At 35.3% G+C, this 23,284-nt stretch overlaps 1 protein-coding gene across 48 annotated transcripts in view; it reads left to right on the forward strand.

Moving 5' to 3' along the window:
- The window catches only part of Rims2 (regulating synaptic membrane exocytosis 2), a 482,991-nt gene that overhangs the window by 233,711 nt on the left and 225,996 nt on the right, over positions 1–23,284 (forward strand). For 28 of the 48 annotated variants that reach the window (XM_029469498.1, XM_021184232.2, XM_021184233.2 and 25 more), the window contains 4 exons: positions 617–1,542; positions 16,064–16,272; positions 18,215–18,334; positions 22,385–22,484. In XM_029469498.1, the coding sequence (XP_029325358.1) occupies positions 617–1,542; positions 16,064–16,272; positions 18,215–18,334; positions 22,385–22,484 (1,355 nt within the window). Of the gene's footprint in view, positions 1–616; positions 1,543–5,832; positions 5,893–12,901; positions 12,996–15,879; positions 15,948–16,063; positions 16,273–18,214; positions 18,335–22,384; positions 22,485–23,284 lie in introns of those variants that run through there. The other 20 variants (XM_029469501.1, XM_029469499.1, XM_029469477.1 and 17 more) reach the window with 3 other exon arrangements.

The following is a 23,284-nucleotide window of genomic DNA, read 5'->3' on the forward strand; positions in this document are numbered from 1 at the left end:
GCGGCCCCAAAAGGGTGCTGCCTCAGCGGCTCTGTGGCTCCCGCCTGTCCCAGAAGCTGTCTGCCTCTGTGGTCCTCACTCTAACCTGTACACTAAGTTCGGCGGAGTCCCGGAGCCCTAGGTTCAGCTTCTTATCAGGGACAATCGTTCTTTTGTTTCTCATCTATAATTCAGTGTACACCGTTAGTACTTACCTAATATATGTTTGTTAGAATAATCTGAGTCAAGGTGTATAATCCAAATCTCTCTCTTATTTGAAAATGCAGATGCTCCAAGATTAGAAGTTTGTCGAGGTGCAATAACTGTAACTGAGAAATTCTGACTCAGTAACTACAGTATAATGTTCTTACTATGATATTTTTTTCCTTTAGACATTTGTATAAAAATAATGTCAATGTCAAAAGTAAATTGAGTGGTATATAGCATGCACCCACAGGCGCCCACACACACGGTGTTGTATAGCAATTTTAAAATTATATTATAGTATTTTTAAGCTATGTCTTTCATGGGAAGAAGACCTAAAGATCGACTTGAATTTATCCATCCGTTTGGCAGTGAATCAGTGAAGCCTAATTTTTAAAAATGTCTTCTCATAGTATTTTTCTTTGGTTTCTAGAAAAAGAAGTCCATCAGTGTCCAGGGATCAAAATCGAAGATACGAGCAAAGTGAAGAAAGAGAGGACTACTCACAGTATGTTCCTTCAGATGGTACAATGCCAAGGTCTCCTTCAGATTATGCTGATAGACGACCTCAACGTGAACCTCAATTTTATGAAGAACCTGGTCATTTAAATTATAGGGATTCTAACAGGAGAGGCCATAGACATTCCAAAGAGTATATTGTAGATGACGAAGACGTGGAGAGCAGAGATGAATATGAAAGACAAAGGAGAGAGGAGGAATACCAGGCACGCTACAGAAGTGATCCAAATTTGGCCCGGTATCCCGTAAAGCCACAACCCTACGAAGAACAAATGCGGATCCACGCTGAGGTGTCCAGGGCACGACATGAGAGAAGGCACAGTGATGTTTCTTTGGCAAACGCTGAACTAGAAGATTCCAGGATTTCTCTGCTAAGGATGGATAGACCATCAAGGCAAAGATCTGTATCTGAACGTAGAGCTGCAATGGAAAACCAACGATCGTATTCAATGGAAAGAACTCGAGAGGCTCAGGGACAAAGTTCTTATCCACAAAGGACCTCAAATCATAGTCCTCCCACCCCTCGGCGGAGCCCTATACCGCTTGATAGACCAGACATGAGGCGCGCTGACTCCCTACGGAAACAACACCACTTAGATCCCAGCTCTGCTGTGAGGAAAACGAAGCGAGAAAAAATGGAAACCATGTTAAGGAATGATTCTTTGAGTTCAGACCAGTCCGAGTCAGTGAGGCCGCCCCCACCAAGGCCTCATAAATCCAAGAAAGGAGGTAAAATGCGCCAGGTTTCACTGAGCAGCTCGGAGGAGGAGTTGGCATCCACACCTGAGTATACAAGCTGTGATGATGTGGAGCTAGAAAGCGAGAGCGTGAGTGAGAAAGGTAAGCGCTCCTGCTGCACCGGCACCGCCCGTGCGCTGACCCTGCCTGCCAGGGCTTGCTTTCCCTCATAAATGGCTCAGCGAACACTTGCTAGCTGCTTCCGCTTATAGTTCAAGAATTCTAAAGGTGTTGGCCATGGTAGAAAAATTCTATATTGCAAGACATTTTTATATCCTTGTATAAAAACAAACAATGCTTTAAAGATTGCTTTTTTGCTTTTTTTTACTGAGGGTTTCTACATTCTTAGATGTCATAGCATAGTTACACATACTTAATAGTTCTAGTTTTAAAAATAACAATTTTACATTTCTCTGCAAAACTAGGAATGTGTTTACAATAGAACATTTGAAACATTGCTTAGGTATTTGAAAGAATGAAATTTCACTATATCCCTTTCCTGAGAAAGAATTGCTGTTATATTTAGGTTTCAACCTTTTCTCTCAATGTAGAGTTTTCAAATTTATAAATTTAATATCACACTGTATCCTTTTGTATCCCTTTTCAATTGCTATCATTGTATCATTACTTTCAAGTCATTTAATAATATTCTTTAGAAATTTAAGTGACTACACTGGTGTTCTATCATAGGAATTAACTAAATATTTCTTTGAAGTATAGAAATTTCTTTTCAATGCTTATTTTTATGTATAATTTTGCCTATACATATCTGATTGTGTGTATATGTTTGAAGTTTGAAGTTTTATAGCTTTAATTCATATTTTAGAGTTGCTTTCCAGAAAGGTTAACATTTTTTTTTTCACTCTTATCCTGGATGCTTGAACTTTTTGATTCATAGCACCAATTTTTTTGTCTATTGAAAATGCCTCAAAAATACTGTTTATCTCCTGATCTGAGTGTTACATAGTTTCATTGTGATATAGATGTATAACATTCAGCATCTACAAGTTATCCCTCACCCCTTTGTTCTTTCTGTTCACTTCCTTCTGGATTTTTAATAGTTTTCTCTTATCAACTTATAAAAATTGTTTTAAAATAAGATTTTGTCCCATCTAACTATGATTTCATTAACTTTATTTCTTATTTAGTTGCTTGTTTATTAATTTTTTTGATCATTTGGGAGTAGCATGCTTAGTACAGTTACAATTTTCTTTGTTGGTTTTTATTCTCATTATGTCCATCTTTAGATACTTTCTTATTCAGCTCCAAATATATTAAATAGTTAGCTATATATTTTCTTTTTAAAATTATTTTTAACCATTAACCTTGTGTTTTTTTCTGGAATTTATTTTTCTATATGGTAATTATATCAGACTGGTGAGTATACATGAATTCTTCATGTCAGCCCCTGCTTCTCCTTTCTCCTAATTTGTCATGTTTGATAGTCAGTCCTTTTCTTTTTTTATAATAATCAACTGTAATAAGCAGAGGAATTCAGGAAATCATGCAGATTAAAATTAATATAGTGATTTATTCTATAGCATAGGTACCTGACAGAAAATACAAATCAGAATGTGTTCCTAAATAACACCTAGAATAATGGAGTTAAAAAAATTAATTGTCAAGACATGATGGCACTTGCAGGGAAAATGATATAGTTTTCCTCGTAACAAAGGAAAATATGAATAGAGGCTTATTTTTTATTTCTATGTAGAAAGACTAAATACTATAATGAAATGTGCCACACAGTGCAATAAAGTTAGTAATGGCGACAGTACCAATAGGATTCTTACAATGCCTTATTTTATAAAGTTGATAGCTATAAAAAGAATAGCTAAGTATTGTGAAGGGTAATTCACTTGACCACATACTAACAACAAAAAAAAAATAATTGCAAGTGTGGCTTGACAGAAAACTTAATAGTTACTAGTGGAATTTAATATAGTGTACTTTAAAAGTCATGATTAATAATATCTCATGTCACTACTGTACAAAAGAGGACATAAAATTTTAAGAAACTGAATGAAGCAAATGCTTGCACAATGAAGATTCAGCTACAGCTTTATTTCACTTCCAGCTGTGAACTAGGAGAATATGGGGCTAATAGAAATACAGCTTCTAAAACAGAACTGGAGGTCTCCATCAGTTTTTAAAGAACATGTAGAAATTTTACGTTTTAAAAGAAATAGTCTTTAAGCATATTTAATAATGATAATTTTTTATATTTGGGTGGGGTATATATTAGATACTAATAGATCAAAACTAATTTTAGGTGGTTTGTTTTATATTACATCTGTTAGATAATTTATGTATTCTTTGCTAAAATAATGCCTTCATAAACAGAACAAGAATATAATTTCACAAAACTCATAGAAGTATATCATGTAATGCCTGAAAGATTTCTATGTGGTAGCCGTGTAGTGGTAATTTTTTGTCCCAAGGTTCTACATTAATGACATTACAAACTCCCATAAATTTTTGTGTTTGTTAAACTTAAACATGATACTGCTGGGCACAAGTACAACATGCACCTTATGTAGAGAGAAACTCTATGTCACTAATGAGCATATTTTTCTCGAACTCGAACTCCTGGTGCCCACACTTTTACAGAGTCCTACTTGTTGCCTGTCTAATAATTTGTTTCACAGAGATCAGCTTTTGCTAATATACACGCCCTAGGCACAATCATACTTTCAAATTTGGAGGAAGAAATATAAATTCTGTAATTTTTTCCTGGGCTTATTCTTCAGTAGTAGAGTAGCAGGAAGAAAGGCAGCTGCTGAGTCTGGAGACTTCAGAGAGGACTCTTGTATCCTGTCTCAACTGTGCATCATTATGATAACATTTTTATTTGTGAAAAGGTCTAAAGTCTAGAAGGAATTTATAAACACAACCTCACCTTCTAATTCACAGCCATTCTTGGTGTTTAACTAATGCTTTGCACTTTCCCTCGTAATTAAAGTAATTTTATCAGCAGCCTTTGAACTTACACTTTTTTCTTAGACAATTTTGAGATGTTGTTCTGATGAAGATCAATGAAATTTTCAAACATAATCATCCTTTTCTTTTATCTAGTATAAATAATTTCAAAGAAAGTGTTTAACATCAGTCAGTCTTGCCATTGTCTTTGCTTTTTGTCCTTCTCATTTTTTAAATACACTGATCTGAATCTTTGCAAGGCAAATTTGAACCAAGTAGCCCAGTTTAAAATTTTTATCTAATAATGAACATGTAGCATAAACTACACCATTGCAGGAAACTTCATCTGAATCCTGATTATGTGTCTACTACATAGAAGATATTCTTGCTGTTTTAATAATGAAGGCTTATCTTTCAGCTCAAAACAAGCTTTAATTTTTTAAAATTTTGCTTTCCTTTTGATTGGCCTGTCTGTCTGTCAGTCTGCCTTTCATTCATCTTCTTTCTTTCTTTCTTTCTTTCTTTCTTTCTTTCTTTCTTTCTTTCTTTCTTTCTTTCTTTCTTTCTTTCTCTCTCTCTCTCTCTCTCTCTCTCTNCTCCCTCCCTCCCTCTCTCTCTCTCTCTCTTTCCTTCTTTTCATTTCCTCCCTCTCTTCATTTAATAATGTCTTAGAGACATTATTAGAGCATTCATTGATGCTTTTGACATTAATTTGCTGCTTGGGTTAGATGTCACTAGTCTGAATACATAGAATTTCACTCATTTCACTCATTTATAATCATTGTTATTTTGCTTATATTTTATTATGATGCTAACAATAACTTGTGTGTGGTTGTTTATTTATTTAAAAGTGAAAGGGAGGTTCAAGAGGAAGACCATCTCTTTCTCAGCCTAAGAGATTCAGTCATGGGTGTGCCATTCACTGAATATACATACAATCTTGTTCTGCCTTCTAGGTGGGGACCAGAGAGATGGCTTAGCAGTTCCTGCAGATAATCTCAGTCAGTTCCCAGCATTCATGTGGTGGCTGACAATAATTTGTAAATCTAGTTCTAGGATATCTGATGCCCCTTCTGCCTTTGCTGACACTAAGTATATATGCACACTTAGTTCTAAGTCCTTAGTAATAGCATACTTTTTGGAATTTGGTTACTGAAGAAACAAAATTAAACTATATAAACACACACATATGATAGTTAACAAGTAGCAGGTATTCTGATAATTTTTAGATTACTTATTTAATGTTCTGTAGAAGTCAGTAATTCTACAAGATGATTCTTCAGGGTTTTGGATAAATATGTAATTATGGATATGTGGATTGTGTTGGTTTTACCTGTTACAGGATCTGCCCTGTGTTAAATCTCCTCATTGCTGTTTAAGAAGGATACGTTGTTTTAATTGGTGAGGTGTATTTGAGCTGTAATTCAATGCCTCAGTAAATGTAAAGCCTCTATTTCTCATTTCTCTGCCAAGACCTTTTTCCGTGCCTATTATTTAGAAGGTGTTGGATTGGATCCAGTGGAGAATGTAGAGGTAAATAGCATTCTTTCTCACCTCAAGAAATTAAGAATGAAATTCCTAGATACGTAGACTTCCGAAGAGTCATTCATTCTATACTCTTAATTTTTTGTGCACCATTTGTTTTAGAACACTTATCTTTTATTTTAGTTTAATGTGGTATACTAACCTTTCAGAATTTTAAATTAATTACCTGCCCTATTTGTGTTCATCTAAGTAATTATAAGCTGATTAAAATAAATCTTTAATGCTCTTGCCATAGTGTTCCTGAATTTACCCATTTAATGTTTTAAAGTTTGAATTTTTTTATAAACTTTATAATATACTTTTTGTTATTTTTATTTCCTGCTTTAATCATCACCATCAATTGTTGGTCCTAGATAGTTGTGTGTTTTATGAGACGGTCTCATGTCCTGAAGTGTTTCACAGCATCCCTAGTCTCTGGCTCCTGGGTGCCAATCACGATCCAGGCCACTGGGACAATCATAGTGTGGCTAGGTACTACCAGTCATCCCTTTTGGAGCAGAATCCAGATCTTCATTCCCTACCTCTGTTGCCTGCCCTCCACTTCCCTTTCTCAGTTCTCTTTATTGAGATGCTCACAACTAATACCTATTTAAAACATGAAACAATTGAGCAGAGCAGAAAATATCAGGTAAATTCACAGATAAGGATAGTGGTCCAGTAAATGCTTGTTATATGTGTTTGTGTGAGTTTGTGCATGCATGTGTAAGCATGTTTTCTAGTTTGACCATGTAAAGTTGCATAATCAGCCCTTGATTTTTCCAAGGAATTATTCTAGGACACCCCCCATCAGACACCCTAATATGCAAATGCTTAATTGCTTCTGAATCTAGAATGATGATACTTTCATATAACCTGTGCACATCATGCTGTGCTTCTTACATCTCGAAGCATACAATGCTTATGTGTTTACAGAGTGCTATACTTCTTTATGGTGAATAGTGACAAGGACATATGTCAATATGTGCTCGTGGCAGCCACAATCAAAAGTATTTTCAATTTTAGTTATTTGTTTTTGTTATTGAAATCTAGCAATACCAAGCTGTTTCACACGAGGATGACTGTCAGGCCACCTAACCCTTCTGTTGGAACCTTGTGACTGACTTGGTGCCATGGTTCCTATCACTCTCATTTATACCTAGAGTCAGGGTTAGAACTGATGTTTGACTACTAATTGATGTAGGTTCTATTCTTTCTTTATTAAATTTATCTTAATCATAATGTGGCATGTTTTCAACTTCATTTTATAGTTATATTATTAGTCGTTCTCCTAACTGCACAAGGATATCCTTGGGAAGCACTTGTTTCAGTATGGAATGGTTTAGCTTTCTTTGCAGGACTTATGCTACTGAGTTTTAGCTGTTTCTTTTTATTTTATGTTAATAAAGGTGGAAAGATTTTATATTTTGGAGACCATGCCTTTCAGAAAGAAGCAAGTGTTTTTAAACATATAAATCAAATACAAAAGATGTTAGCTTTATATTAGTCTCAGTTTAGGCCTCATTATCAACTGTGAAATGTATCCTCTTGTATAATCTCAGTTTTAAAAGTTTTTAGTGGGTTGACTATATATTCATAAAACATGGCTACTAAAAGGTTGATATATATTAATAAATTAAAGAAAGCATTAATTTATGATACCTGAGATAATTAAGCATATAAGGGTGTCAAAACTATGAAGACTCAAAACTCTTTGTGGAATTTTTAATAATTAGACTTTTCCAATTTATGCGTAGCTATTTTCTAAAGACCTATACAAGAGAAATGGTTTTAGAAGTCAAAGACCTTGCCATGTGTATTAATTTTGTTGGCAAATAATTTTATGCTAAGTACTTATCAGTTGTAATGTTAATAGAGGACTTTGACTTTTGAATAAATAGACTCAGTCATAGTAAACACATGTGCACATTCACACACACAGTTATGCTCCTCTTGTATTAGGTGGCATTATGAAATTACTCTGTCAAGTTTTTAAAAAGTATATGTGAAATCAAGTCCAATATCTATTATGAAAATCCTTTTAAAATGTTACTTCATGTGTAGTGGTGTTTGCCTGGTGTTATGTCTGTCCTTGTAAAATGTGACTTTATATGTATTAGTGTTTTTCTGGTGTTATTTCTGTCCTTGTAAATTGTGACTTTATGTGTATTAGAGGTTTCCTGGATATGTGTGTTTGTAAATACAGAAAACAGAAAAGGTCATGGATTGTCTGGAACTGGAGTTACAATTTTGAGAACCATGTGGGTGCTGGGCATCAAACCTAGGTCCTCTAGAAGAGTAGCCAGTGCTCTTAACTGCTGAGACATCTCTCCAGCCCCACCCCAAATGTTCTTGACATTCCATGTTTGTCATCATTTAATGGGTAACAATTTTTCCATTCTAATGGTGTATAATGCAATGGCCATTGTTCTTAATTGTTGATCAGAATATCTAAAGGTGGCTTGCAAGTCCTTCCCAGATAGGCTTCCCATCCCAGATGCTTACTTAGTAAGCCAGCAAAGCGAATGTCTACAAGCAACTTCAGTAGCAACGTGATGATACACAGTGATACCTCACCTCCTTAGGAGCAAGTCACAAGTCCCATGAACAGAGTGGAAGACCATGGAGTAGGGAATTTCAAAGCCACTTACAGTCATTCGTCTTCCCATGTCCAGTAGCCTGGATGCAATACCATGGGGTAACATTTGAAAACAAATGACCTTTATAATATCTCCTGTGGAGAACTGTTTATTACTTGATTTATGTGGGAGTTTCCCCATATGCTAACTTTATTCTACAGAAAAGTTTTAGCTTTAATTCTCAAAATACTGTGCTTGAGAAACATCATCAGAAGGTTCATGTGTTTGAAAATCATGTTATGTGACCCTTCCAGCAAGGCATATTGTCTTTGCTACCTGAAGAAAAGAGGAACTCAACTCAGCAGTCAAGAAATCTATATAGTGTGGGTGCTTCGGTCCTTCTTAGAAGGAGAACAAAATACTCACAGGAACAAATATGGAGATAAAGTGTACAGCAGAGACTAAAGGAAAGGCTACTCAGAGACTGTCTTACCTGGGGCTTCATCCCATATACAGTTACCAAACCCAGACACTATTGTGGATGCCAAGAAGTGCATGCTGAAAGGAGCCTGATATAGCTGTCTCCTGAGAGGCCCTGCCAGAGCCTGACAAATAAGAGGCAGATGTTCTCAGCCAACCATTGTACTGAGTCTGGGGTCCGTAACAGAGGAGTTAGAGAAAGGACTGAAGGCGTTGAAGGGGTTTGCAACCCCATAGGAAGAACAACAATATCAACCAACCAGACCCCCCAGAGCTCCCAGGGACTAAGCCATCAACCAAGGAGTACACATGGCTCCAGCTGCATATGTAGCAGAGGATGGCCTTGTTAATGGAAGGAGAGGTCCTTGATCCTATGGAGGCTCAAGAGATGCTCTAGTGTAGGTGAATCGAGTGTGGGGAGATGGGAGTGTGTGGGTGGGTGGAGGAACACCCTCATAGAAGAAGCAGGGGATATGATAGGGTGTTTCCGGGAGGGAGGGAAACAAAGAAAGGGAATAACATTTGAAATGTAAATAAAGTACCCAATTAAAAAAAACATTAAAAAAATCTATTTAACTACAATCAGTTTAGAGTTTTCCAATACTCTTTTACCTGGAACCTTTTAAATTAATGAAGCTCATTAACGTTTTATGAAACCTAAGGTGTATGGACCATATATTGGGAAATTCCATCATTTATACTGAGAAATTAACGAGAATAAATTACTTATATGAGAACTAAGATTGAAGAGAGGGCATGCGGACTTTGTTTCATGAGGAAGATAATACCATCAACATCGATAGAACTATAGTGTTCAAGAAATGTTTATGATTATTATCCCATTTCACCCTGTAACAATCTGCATGATGGAACAATTAATTTCCTTTTATATAAATGATAAAATGATACCCAGTGTGTTAAGTGATTTGCTGAAACACAAAACTAATGAAGGGCAGAGTCATGTCAGTACTTTAACATAGTTATTCTAGCTCTAGTTTGAAACCCTGGCATAAAATGCTATAATTTCTGTAACATTATTATTTTAAAAATAATACTGAACTGAAGAATTGAAGAGTGCCATAGTGCACTACATGACTTACATTTAAAACTCTTATTACAGTGATGCAATATTTTTAATAAGCTGTTGCCTTAGTTTAATGGTTATAAGAAAAATCATTGTAAGATAATCACACTTTTCCTCCCAATGTTTAAGATACAAACAATTGGCTAGTTTATGTTTTCTAGAAAAGTAAATGAATGAAAAAAATCTTAGTCTAAGGTTTCAGTCCTTTAATTACTCGTACCCCTATCATTTTCACACTAACAGGACTATTTGCTATCATACTGATTTGGAATTTGGTATGCTTACAATGTAACTTCCTAACCAAACCATCCATCTTCCTCACAAGCACTGCATCATTTCATCAAGCTCTTCCAGTGATGGGGTGATGGCTGTCTAAAAGACAGCAAGATCTTAGCTTAACTTTTCCAGCGAAGTAACCATTGGCATGGAGGAAATTGCTAGCATAGAACACTGGGAGCCTGTGTGCCCTGCACTCCTTTCCTTTAGCGTTGACAACCTGTCTCCAAAGGATGAAACAGACCGTGAAGCAGTGTGTCTGTAGTACCTTCCTCCTTTCTGTCATGGATAGGTCCCAAAAGTCCTAGTGGACTCCTGTACCCATAGACAGTACCTAGCTCTGTAGTGTACCATTTATCATCATAAGCATATCTATAGAGAATAATGTATAAATTTAGCAAAACAAGATATTAGGAATTATCACAACTAATAATAAGATAGTCTATAAGTAATTCTGTGATATATGTAATGCAGTGTCTCTCACTAGTCCCTTTGATTTGTTGCCTGACTCAGAACAGAAATTTAAAACTTAGAGCCTTTTTTGTTTAGTTTTGAACTTCCACTAACAAATTTGGACTATGGTTGATTGTCCTACAGTGGTCACTCTAATGCTCTAGAGAGACATAACATTAATTGCCATAATTCCTACCTGTGCCGACACTAAGAAGACTTCGAATCACAACATATGTGTGATTTCATTTATAAAACATTATCTTATGACACTCTTTTTTTGTTTTTCCCTTTAGCATTAATGCCTTTCAACACGTTTCAAATGTCAATAGTTCCCTCCCCTCCCCATTCAATAGTCTCCTTGTTCAAGTAATTATTATAGCATCCTGTGATGTCCACATGTCAGTTTGTCTAGCTGTTTCCTGTTGTAGAATGTTTTTGTTATTTCAGTTTGGGAATTATATAAATAAAGCTATTCTCTTTGGCGATTGTTTTCTATTTATAAGGCAGCCTTTACTGTTGAGTATCTTAGCTTTTGGCTTCATGTTGTACTTCACTTTGATCAAACTCCATCTATTCATCATTCTTAAGCTTTAAAAATATTTTTTCACTATCAGCATATAAATTGTTAGGATCATTTGATTTTCTTCTTTGACTTATATACACTGATTTTTTTTCAAACACCTAAGTATACTCTGTGTTCCTGACACAAACTTTGCTTGGTCGTGGTCCTTTTATTTGTATTTTGTTAGGCATTCCCGTGTCTATAGTTAAATGTATTGTTTCACTTTTAAAAAATAATCTTTCCCATTTGTATTTTTTATTACTGATGTTTTTCTTATATTTCCATGACTTATTTGAACATTTTAAAAGATTGTATTTTAATTTTTCTATAGTTATTCTTTTTCATGATTTTTCTAATTGATTGCTTTAGCTAATATATTTCATGTGTGCATTTTGCATAATACTAGCATTTATAGTTAACAAGTTAGAAATAAATATACAAACCTTTCACTCTTATGTTTTTCAATCTCCTCTTAAATATTTTTGTAGTTGCGTTGAAAATCAAAAACTAAATATTGTATATCATGAACTTTCAATATTTAAACTGATTTAGAAAACTCAAGAAAACAAAATTTGATTGTATTTATCCGTATTTTTACTTACCATGTTTCCTGTTTACTTTCTAATATTAAGGCTTCTTGTCTTTTCATCTCTCTGTGTCCTTAGCTAGTCTTCTTTTAGCCATTCTTTTAGAGTTGGCCTGCTGGTGACACAGCCACTTAGCCTCCTTTTCTTTGAGAATGTTGTTCACTCTTGAGAGATAATTTCATCGTATTTATGACCTAGGCTAACTGCTTTATTATTAATTTTATTTTCTTACAGTCTAGTTGTTACCCGCCTCCTGGTCCACTCTCCCACAGTTCCTCATCCCATTCTTCCTCCCCACTGTCTCCAAGAGGTAGTCCTCACCCACAACCGCCCCCCTCCCCCACCAGGCCCCCCCACCAGGCCTCCCCACTCCCTGGGGATTCTCCAGGATTAGGTGCTTCTTCTCTCACTGAGGCCAGACCTGGCAGTCCTCTGCGGTATGTGTCGGGCACTCATATCAGTTGCAGTATGCTGCCTGGTAGGTGGCTCAGTGTCTGGGAGATCTCAGGGGTCCATGTTAGTTGAGATGCTGGTCTTCCTATGGTCTTCCTCAGCTTTTTCCAGGCTTTTTATAATTCAACCACAGGGGTCCCCGGCTTCTACCCACTGGTTTGACAGTAAAAAAACTGTTGTGTGGCTCCCTGTATCCTCCCAAGTTCTGATGCAACATTTGCTGTCATTCAGTGTAATTCTTTTCTATTTCCTATACCTTTTGGTGTGTTATAATATTTAGTTCCATTTTTTAGTTTTGTTAAGATATAAATTCGTTGGGTTGTGCATTCTTCTAGTTTAAACATATGTAACAACATCTTGACTGTAGACGTCCATCCTTTTAGCATAAGACTTTTTCTGCTCTAACCTTCTAGGACTTTCAGCTCATCTACCTTTCCTTTTCATGCTATAACCATGACTGTCTGAGTATCTTTATTTACTGACTCTCAGACCTGCCTTCTTCTGTAATTCTTTAGTCTTTTTTCTGTTTCAGACTGAGTGATTTTTCTTGTATGTTCAAAGACATTACATCATTGCTCTGTCCTTCCCAGGCTGCGGAGGAGCCTATCCATCTTCCTTGTTAAATTTCAGGTGTTTTTCAGGTAAAATTGTCCATTTGGCTATTGTGTGTCTTTTAACAGTTCTTCCTCTAGGGCCATGAATTTGCTTTCATAGCTATGCTATCAGAAGCATAGCTGATTATCTTAGTTTTTTCCTTTGGAGTCAGTCAAGAGTTAATATTAAATCATGACTACTACTGTCTCCATACTGCTAATTGTGATAGGTCAAACATATTTCTATGCTTGATGATATTTTATTTAATTTTCAAAATGACGTTAGTTTTTACTATGTTAATCAATGCTATTCAGTGTCAGGCATGTTGTACTCTCTCACCTCCTTTTTTCATCAATAGGGTGTTTTTCTTTGTTTTCAAATAGTTTAAAGTGCTAACTACTAAATTTAGAGAGTACAGGCCTTACTTCTGATAATCATGTAGTTTGAAATCAGGGAAGAGAGAGACTGTGAACCGAATGGATTCTCTTACCTTCATGGTTTTTGATGTATAGGCTTAACTATTTATGTTCTTTAGCCAAGAAACATATAGATGCTTTCTTATGAAACTATTGTGTATCCTGAAAAAAATAACACATTTTTAAATGTATAAACACTTTAAGGCTCTTGTTTAGACCATACAGGGGCATAAACACACAACAGACTGCTTATCTCCATTTGTCAGTGTGCAGTACTGGAATTCTAATTTTTATTTGTGTTATAAAATTATGTGAGAAGCACAAGAAAACAAAAGAACAAAATGGCAGTGAAAGGGGAAAAGACTGAGTAAAAGACTGAAGTTCTTTTTATGCATTTTATTCCATGTGCATTAGACTTTACACTTCTGTTTGTTTTCACAAACAAATTTTAAGAGATAATTGTCTCCCATCTCTGGACTGTATGTGTGTGTGCTCTAGGATAGCTATGAATAAGCTCCAACACATTTGTAGCCTACAGTATCACGTTGCCATGCCAAAACATTATACAGGCATTAAACGTTAATTACATATATTAAAACATTATAAATACATTAAACATAATTATTTGGAAATCCTGTTAAAACAAATTTCTAGGCCTCACTAATTCTTTTTAATTTACTGGATCTACAGTGGTATCCAATGCATGATTTCTAATGTGTTTTCAGACTCTACAGCTGCTTTTCTGGCCACTTTAAATGTCTTTATTGCTGATATTCCCATTTGAATAACTTATAGACCTTAAAATACATACAGGTCAACCACTGTTTAATATATTCCAAAAGATCCAAGACACATGTTTAAAAATCAATTTCCTATGAAGTTCTTTGTAGTCAATGATATTTCAGAGTCTATAAAATAACTTACTACCATATCTTCTCTAACAACAACAAAAAAGGTTCTTGTATAGTTTTGTCATCTCAAAAGTTGTGTTTCTTTATTCAGTTCTTTAACTAGAAATCTGAATGCTAACCTTAACTATTCACTACGTTGATAGTAAAAATTCACAGTTCTCTTTTTTCTTGTGTTAGCTAATGTCATTACCTTTGTGTAGGTTATAGTCACCTTATATTTCCTAATGGCTATTGAAAATACCTTTAGCTTTTTGTTTCTAACCCAGATTATAGAATTTAGATTCAGCTTTTGTAAGTGTATGTCAGATTCTGTCAGGTTTCAGTTAATGTTTGATAAAGGTAATCTTTACTAGAGAATAAAGGATCCAAGTGGGCTCCGCTGTGGGGCGTCACCATTCCTACACAGCACCCTATGCTCCATTCCCCTTGCTTAGCTTTGCTGGCTTGCCTCCACCCCTGCTTTTTGTTGTTGGTAGTGATGATGGTGATTTTTTTTTTACAGTACCTATCTAACTAGAATGCTCTGTTCCATATGTCTATCTCATTCTCTTTACTTGCCTTGTTTCACATTGTTCAGTCGCCATCTCAAATATCTTCACTGTGAAGCTGTGTGGTGACTCTCAAGTCACATTAGAGTTCATGTTTTCTCACAGTCCTTTGTTCTCTCCTCTGACACACTAATTTGTCGTGTCTCTCCCCACACTTTGTAAACATGTTTCTGTGTTGACCTCTACGTTATTGCTTAGCACAATATAGAACAAATGGAAGGTATTCCGTAAATATTTTTAAATTAATGAAAACAATAATAGTGTTTAAAATATGTGCATACCTATACTGAAAAGAAGTCCTTTTTGAAAAAATTAAATGTGGAAAAAAGATTTTACCAGTTGCCATCATGTATCGTGTAAATTGTCTAGTAAAACTTCAATAGTGTAATTTCTTAAATGATAAACTGGATTAATGAAATATTAAATAATTCATGTTCTATAAGTATAATTTGTTGTTTTTACTCTTCCTTTCTACTGATAGAAATTGAATGATACTTTTGGTCATTCTCACAGAAAATGTGTTGTGTTATTTTTTTTTAACCACTTAAAATTTTGAGGAGTTGTCATCATTATAAAGATTATCATATTTCATTCCAGGCACAATATCTAATTATTTGGCTTGAAGATAGTAGTTATTGCTGAGCCACAGCTTAATTTTCAAATGTTTACCAGTCTTTTGAGGAAAAACCTCATGGCTTTAGACCAGCATGGAAAAACAAATTAGCTCAAAACTAGACATAGTGGATCAGTTTTTGTCTTAATCAGCTTATCCAACCATTTTTATTTCTACTTTTGCTTATTGTTAGCAAAAAATATTCTGTTTTCTAAAACTCTGGCAAGGCTTTTGTTCTGTACATCTGTCTAGACTACAAAAGCCTTATATTTTCCATTTTATAAATTCTCTTTGAAATCATAGCTTTTTCCTGATATCTAATGAGTACTACAGATAAAGTTTTTGAAAGCAGACAGGATCCCACAGTTTAAAATGTTGATAATTTCTCTGTCTGTCCTTTCCCATTGTCTCCTTGATTGCATTCTTGCCTGCCCGGCTCCCAGGAGACATGGAGTACAGCTGGTTGGAGCAAGCGTCTTGGCATAGCAGTGAGGCGTCCCCAATGTCTTTGGTGAGACGTGTGGGGCCTTACTACTTAATTCCTGTTATCATCTCACTCTCCTTTTTATTTACACCTTTGCATGTTTTCTTTTTTTGTATCTTTTTTATTTTATCTCACACTTGTAGGGGACAGTCAAAAGGGAAAAAGAAAAACTAGTGAGCAGGGAGTTTTGTCGGATTCTAACACCAGGTCTGAGAGACAAAAGAAAAGGATGTACTATGGTGGCCACTCTTTGGAAGAGGATTTGGAATGGTGTGAGCCTCAGATTAAGGACTCTGGGGTAGATACCTGTAGTAGCACAACCCTTAACGAGGAGCATAGCCGTAGTGATAAGGTACTAAGCTTGTGGAGCTTGCCTTCTAACCTGCTCATTTGGTCTTCCTTTGTTTGCTCTCTGTCACTCATGAAAACAGGACATAATGAAAGGACAGGGCATTTCAAGAGTCAATGTAGCATTCTCTTAAGGTGCAGAAAAGAAAAACAAAACAACTCAACCAAAAAGCCAAAAAGCCTTTCGCTTGCTTTGCTGTTCTTGTTGATAGACAGCACACCCAAAACTAAGGGAATGAAACTAAACCTCAGGAACAAAGGAACGCGTTGTATACAGTTGAATAAAAGGATTTTCAATGCTGTTATAAACAAGAAATAAATAGTTTTTGGATTGGCTTATTTTAATACTTACATATATTTTCCTTGGGATGAAAAATCAAATTATTAGTCATCTGAATCCCAGGCAAAAGGGAGATAATCGGGTCCATTGCACAGAAAATGTTGTTTTTCTTTTTTCCCTTTCACTGTCGTTTTGTTCTTTTGTTTTCTTGTCATAGCATTCTGATGTAGTATTAACTAGTCGTAGATCCATTACCATCTGCTTTCATAGTTATTATTTTATTTGCTTTTAGTATAGCAAAAATAATATTTTACCATATAGATGTGATTGCCTAGAATTTGTCTTTTGCCTGCTAAATTTTTGCATGGAGTTATGCATGCTACTTTTAGGTAAACATGGAATTACTATGATTACACAAATCATTTACTTTGTAGCTTATCATATTATTCGTGATGAATTAGTCTGTCATTTATAAAGATATAATTCTGAACCCAAGAAAGAAATAAGGTAGTAACAGTATTGCTATTTAACTATAATTGTCTTTGAATTACCTATTAAAAGTAATTTAATGAATTGATAAAAAGTCTAGGACAACCAGTAGCCTTGTTCCAGATGCCGTGGCCTTTATGTCATTGCTGCAAAGGCATGGGAATCCTTTTGTTTTGTTTTGTTTTGTTTTGTTTTTTTTTGGTCTAAATAATCTAATGATGCATGTGAAGTTCATAGAAAAATAAGAACAAGCCAAATCCAAAAGAATTAAAATCAAGTTCAGAATATGAATTGATGAAATGGAGACAAAATAATACAAAGACCAATGTAACTGTCTTAGTTTGGAATTCTTAGCAGTGAATAGCTGCCGTGACCAAGGCAACTCTTATAAAGGACAATACTCATTTAGAGCTGGCTTACAGGTTCAGGAGTTCAGACCATTATCACCAGTGTAAGACTCTGGCAGCATACAGGCAGGCATGAAGCAGGAGAAGATGAGAGTTTTATCCTTACAGATTCAAAGACAGGCACAGGCTACATAGTGAGGTCAAGGGCAGGTTGGATGATGTAGCAAAATATGATTTTCCCCATTAAGAAAATCAAGGAAATTTAATGAAGTAAGAAACGTAATTTGTTCATCTTTGAGTACATCCTGTTTCTACTATGCAACTTCAGATGGAAGGTAGTAGAGATTTATGTAGTTTTGTGAATTTTCATGTTCATTGTGAGTTTAGATTTCATGTTTTGATGTTTCCCCCTTTAACTTTTACTAGGGTAAGAATATTTCAAAACTGTCCAAAAGTGTTTGAAGAAGAAAGTGTCACTTTTTAATGAGATCAACTAAGTAGATTTTTATTGTATCAATCTTTTATGCTTGTGAGGTTTTAATTAGTCTTCAGCAAGTTGAGCTATCACATATTTTAAAGAAAATTTCAGAGCTACTATGTTTTAGTATTGTGGTAGATAACTGAGCATTTGCTTTGATCGGATCTTAAAACCTTGAATTCATAAAATCTGGGCTATAAAATGAATGTAGTAAATTCTCAAGTTAGTAATTTGAAATGTAAACTGGTTTGTGTAATCATAACACTTGAGAATTCTGAAATTTAGAGATATTGTTCAAGCATGGTAATTTGTCATAAAATTAATTTTTCTTATTGTTGATATTGTATGTTAGCACCCTGTGACCTGGCAGCCATCCAAAGATGGAGATCGCCTAATTGGTCGTATTTTATTAAATAAGCGTTTAAAAGATGGGAGTGTACCTCGAGACTCAGGAGCAATGCTGGGCTTAAAGGTATGTAATAAACTTTCTTGGATTTTTGGCTCTATATTACTTTACAGATTTATCAACAAAACAAATATACTTCTTTATACCGATGCCATTTAAGGAGCTATCTGATTTCTATTTTCAAGAATTCTAAAATATTGTCAATTGTTCCTGCAAACTCATTTTCCAAGTATTTTAAAGAAGTTTCCAGGATAGAAAGTAAAGTGATTACCTAGCAAGTAAGAGGCCTTGATTCCAATCCTTAGACTCCACAAATAAAAGTAAGTCCAGGTGATATGCCCTTGTAATCCTAATGCTATGGAGGCAGAGATGGACAGATTTCCTGTACTTACAGCCTGCCATCCTAATCTACCTGACAAGTTCCAGGTCACTGTTGACTAGGACACTAGCAGTTGTTCTCTGGCCATTATACCAATGTGCACATGTCCTTACACACTCATACACATATGCACCTGCAAACACACACACATCCATGCAACTATATATATGTATGTATATATATATATATACATATATATAAATATGCATATGTGTGTGTGTGTAATTGCAAACACACAAATATCCATGCACCTTCATACTTATATACACCTGAAAACATAGACAAATCTATGTATACTCATAGACATGTAAGCCTGCAAACATACAAACAGGTATCCACCCCACTCATGAACATGTACACCTGAAAACACACACAACCAGGTACACTCACGCACATGTATATCTGTGAACTTACACATCTATATACACTTATACACATGTACACCTGAAAACTCACATATATCCATGCACACTCAGACACATGTGAACACTTGTGAACACACACACATCCTTGCTTACTTATATACATTTACACCTGAAAACATACACACATTTTATGCATAGCCATGTACATGTAACACACACACATGCATGCACGCACATGCACAAAATTATTTTCTGGTAGTCTATAATAGTAGTTTTGCATACATTTTTGGAAGACATTGATAATAACCTGGTTAGAAAAGAGTTTGATTTCTAAATGCAATGAATATGCTTGAACTTATACTGTTTATCTTCCCTATATTTATGTCAGTATTAAAATAACTGCTTTAGTTTTGAGCATGAAACTTGAAAATATAATATACACATTACCTAAAAGTATTTTTGTTTTGATATATTAAAATGTGTTAGTACCTGTAAATGTGTATGTTTTATGGAAAACTACTTTGTCTTGGTTTGGGATATCAGGGATCAAACTAAAGCTCTAGTCCAATGCTCTACAAATGAATTTTATTAACCCCAATATACCCCCAAATAACCATGTCAGGTGGCAAAAATATTAATGATATATTCGAACTATGAAATAATAGAGTGCTATTTGGCATATATGCAAATAGAACTATTTTAGGTTTTTTATGTCTATTGAAAAACTGAAATAAAATAGAATAAATGTTTGAGAGTTAAACCATTGCTACAGAAATTGTACTCTAGAATATAGTAAACAATACTGGGAAAATGTTGGTGTAAGTGAAATCAAATGCGTCCAGTGTACTTGACACGCATCTGATTATTTTTATGTCTCTCATCTTAGTATTCATAGAGGTCCTCTAAGCTTTCCATGGTCAGGAGACATGCTGTCAGTAGTGGGATTTTAATTCAGGATGCACATAATAAACCAGTGGGGCAGAGGCTTGACTTTGATTTCAGTTAGAGTAGTTATCTTTATTTCTATGTCTTTGGTGGTAGAGAGGATTTATTGTAGATGAGGGAGAACATAGAGGCAGAGACATCTGGGAGAGTCAGAGTGGACATGACCCAGAGCCAGGCCTTGTGAGGAGATGGGCAAGGGGAGAGGGGAGGGCCAGGAGACCAGAGGGAAAGTAAAGGGTAGACGAAGGGCAGAGGAAGTGCTCTTCATACAACTTTGGAAGAATAAACTTCTCATAGCACAGATTTCTGTCTATGTAATGGAGGATGTGGCAAGAACTTTGAGTTGTTGAAATAAGCTAAACTAAAGCAGCACGCAGGTAACACTATCACAGAAGAACACACATGGTATGCCTTCACTGATAAGTGTGGATTATAAGCCCCAAAGTTCGGAATACCCAAGATACAATTCATAAACCACATGAAGCTCAAGAGGAAGGAAGACCAAAGTGTGGATGCTATAGTACTTCTTAGAAAGGGAACAAAATACTCATGGGAGCAAATACAGAGACAGAGTGTGGAGCAGAGACTGAAGGAAAGGCCATCCAGAGACTGTTCCACCTGGGGATCCATCCCATAGACAGTTACCAAACCCAGACACTGTTGCGAATGCCAAGAGGGGTTTGCTGACTGGATCCTGATATAGCTGTCTCCTGAGAGGCTCTGCCAGTGCCTGGCAAATACAGAGGCAGAAGCTCAGAGCCAACCACTGGACTGAGCACAGGAGTCTCCAATAGAGGAGTTAGACATAGGACTTAAGGAGCTGAAGGGATTTGTAACCCCATAGGAAGAACAACAATATCAACCAACCAGAATTCTCAGGGTCTAAACCACCAATCAAGGAATACACATGGAAGCAGCAGGGGTAGAGAATGGGATAGGGGGTTTCTGGAAAGCGGGGAAACTGGGTAAGGGACACTTGAAATGTAAATAAATTAAAATAAATAAATAAATTTAAAACATAAATAACAACAAAGGAGTACACATGGAGGGACCCATGGCTCCAGCTGTATATGTAGCAGAGGATGGCCTTATTGGGCATCAGTGGAGGAGGCCCTTGGTCCTGTGAAAGCTTGATGCCCCAGTGTAGGGGAATTCGAGGGCGGGGAAGCTGGAATGGATGAGTGGGTAGGTGGGTGGGTGAGTGAGTGAGTGGGTAAGTGGGTGGATGGGTGGGGGGAGTGCGTGAGGGAACACCCTCATAGAAGCAGAGGGAGGAGATGAGATAGAGAGTTTTGGAGGAGGACCATGAAAAGGGATAACATTTGAAATGTAATTGAAGAAATTATCCAATAATAAATAAATAAGTAAATAAATGAATGAATAAAAAAGCAATATCCAGTATTTAGTACAATGCCTGGCGTACTATCTGAATTTTATAATAATTACTACTGACTACAATTATCCTGATAATTACAGTAGCCTTGTTAAATTTTCTTGAGCAACAACAGTTTTCTTAAAATATTTGCATGAACATGAGAAGCTATAAGATATTTGCATTTAACTTTCAGAAATAAGCAGTATTAATTAATATTGACTGAATTGCAACTGAGTATAATTCACCATAACTGGGGAATATATGCATGGGATAAGATAAGATAGGTCAGTAATTTTGGTTTCATTTGGTGATCTACAACTCACTTCCTAAGAGAACACACCAGTGTAGTCAAGGACTCTAGTCGCTGTCGTTTGCTTCAGTTGCTGTGAATTTTGGTGTGGGCTGCTTGAATGGTGGATGACCAGAGTCAAGTAGTTAATTTTATAAGAGTATTGCATTTTCCATATGATTTTATAGCATTCATAATGCATGTTTCTAATGTGTATTTCTTTTTCTACAATAAATATATTAATAGAAAATAAAAAGTAGAAAGATTGGGCTTCAAATATTCTAAAGTTTATATTTTCGATGAAGTTAGTTTTTATAGTTTTCTTAAGAAAGATCTGTTATCACTATGTATATAATCAATATAATTAAATGATTATGAATGAAAAATACTATCGTCTATCATAGTAAACATGAAAATTTTATGTTTCAAATTTATACTTAAAATGTTTACATAATTAAAAAGTGATGTAATTTTTTGAGAAATGATAAAATTGAGAATTCTACAATAAGGAAAAAATTGTTGAGTTGATTTTTAAGGCATGTGTATTTTAACAAGTAGGAAATAAATTACAGCAGTTTTGGAATATATAAGGTTCCTTTTGCAGGCATTTACTTTCTAATGGTAACATTATCCTATTTAAAAAAAACATTTAGTACATTAAATTATGGTTGAGAATTTCTAAATCGGTCTGATTTTTTTACTTGAGTCTTTGACTATGTTCACTTTAATAGTATGTCAGACAATCTTTTCCTCTTTTAAACAGGTTGTAGGAGGAAAGATGACTGAATCAGGTCGACTTTGTGCATTTATTACCAAAGTAAAGAAAGGAAGTTTAGCTGATACTGTAGGACATCTTAGACCAGGTAGGTTTTTACCATTGGTCATTTACATTAAAATGTCAGCTGTGGGGTGAAGGTCATAGGATGTTTGTCCAACATGTTCAAAGCCTTGGGTTTGATCATTAGCACTGCCAAAAGACAAATGCTAGGCATGCATAGTTAAGAAGAAGCCTTCTCTTGTACAAGTGATTCTACCAGGAATCATTAGTTTTCTCACGTAAATTAAAACTTTTTGTCATTCATGGGGAGTTATATCTTCTATTCCCTGTATATATTAGACACAATATCCTTTTGAAAACTGTTTTTTTTTTTTTGAGCAAATTACATTTTGCTCATTTCCCCCCTTTACCCCAGCTTTTCCCAGAATTCCTCCCACACCCCCACATGCCTTGATATGTTAGTGATGAATGTTCTAATCTGCCTATAAAATTAGCTTATTTTGTTTCCCAAAATCTTTATTTTTGTTTTGAAAAAATTTCAATGTTGTTTAGGAAACAAACGTCATCAATGAATGCGCATTTTTTCATTATGTCATTCCATATTATTTGGCCAATTCCTCCAATTCCTATCAGAGAAATCCTTAAAGTCCTTGAAAAAGATTCATATAATGTGAATCACTTAACATTTTACAAAAGACCTTAAGAGTTTAGGCAATTGACACTCTTTAAAGAAAGCAGTGCTTAACTAATCATGTGTACACTACAAATCTAGAATAGAATCATGTAGTCCTCAAAGAGAGGGTTGACCCTGATCATTGTCTCCATCTGATTGTCTACAATTAGACGTTGTGTTAAGAAATCAATGGATGTAACTTTGCGCAGTGT

Source organism: Mus caroli, chromosome 15, assembly GCF_900094665.2.
Source record: "Mus caroli chromosome 15, CAROLI_EIJ_v1.1, whole genome shotgun sequence".
In the NCBI taxonomy this organism is placed as follows: Eukaryota; Metazoa; Chordata; class Mammalia; order Rodentia; family Muridae; genus Mus; species Mus caroli.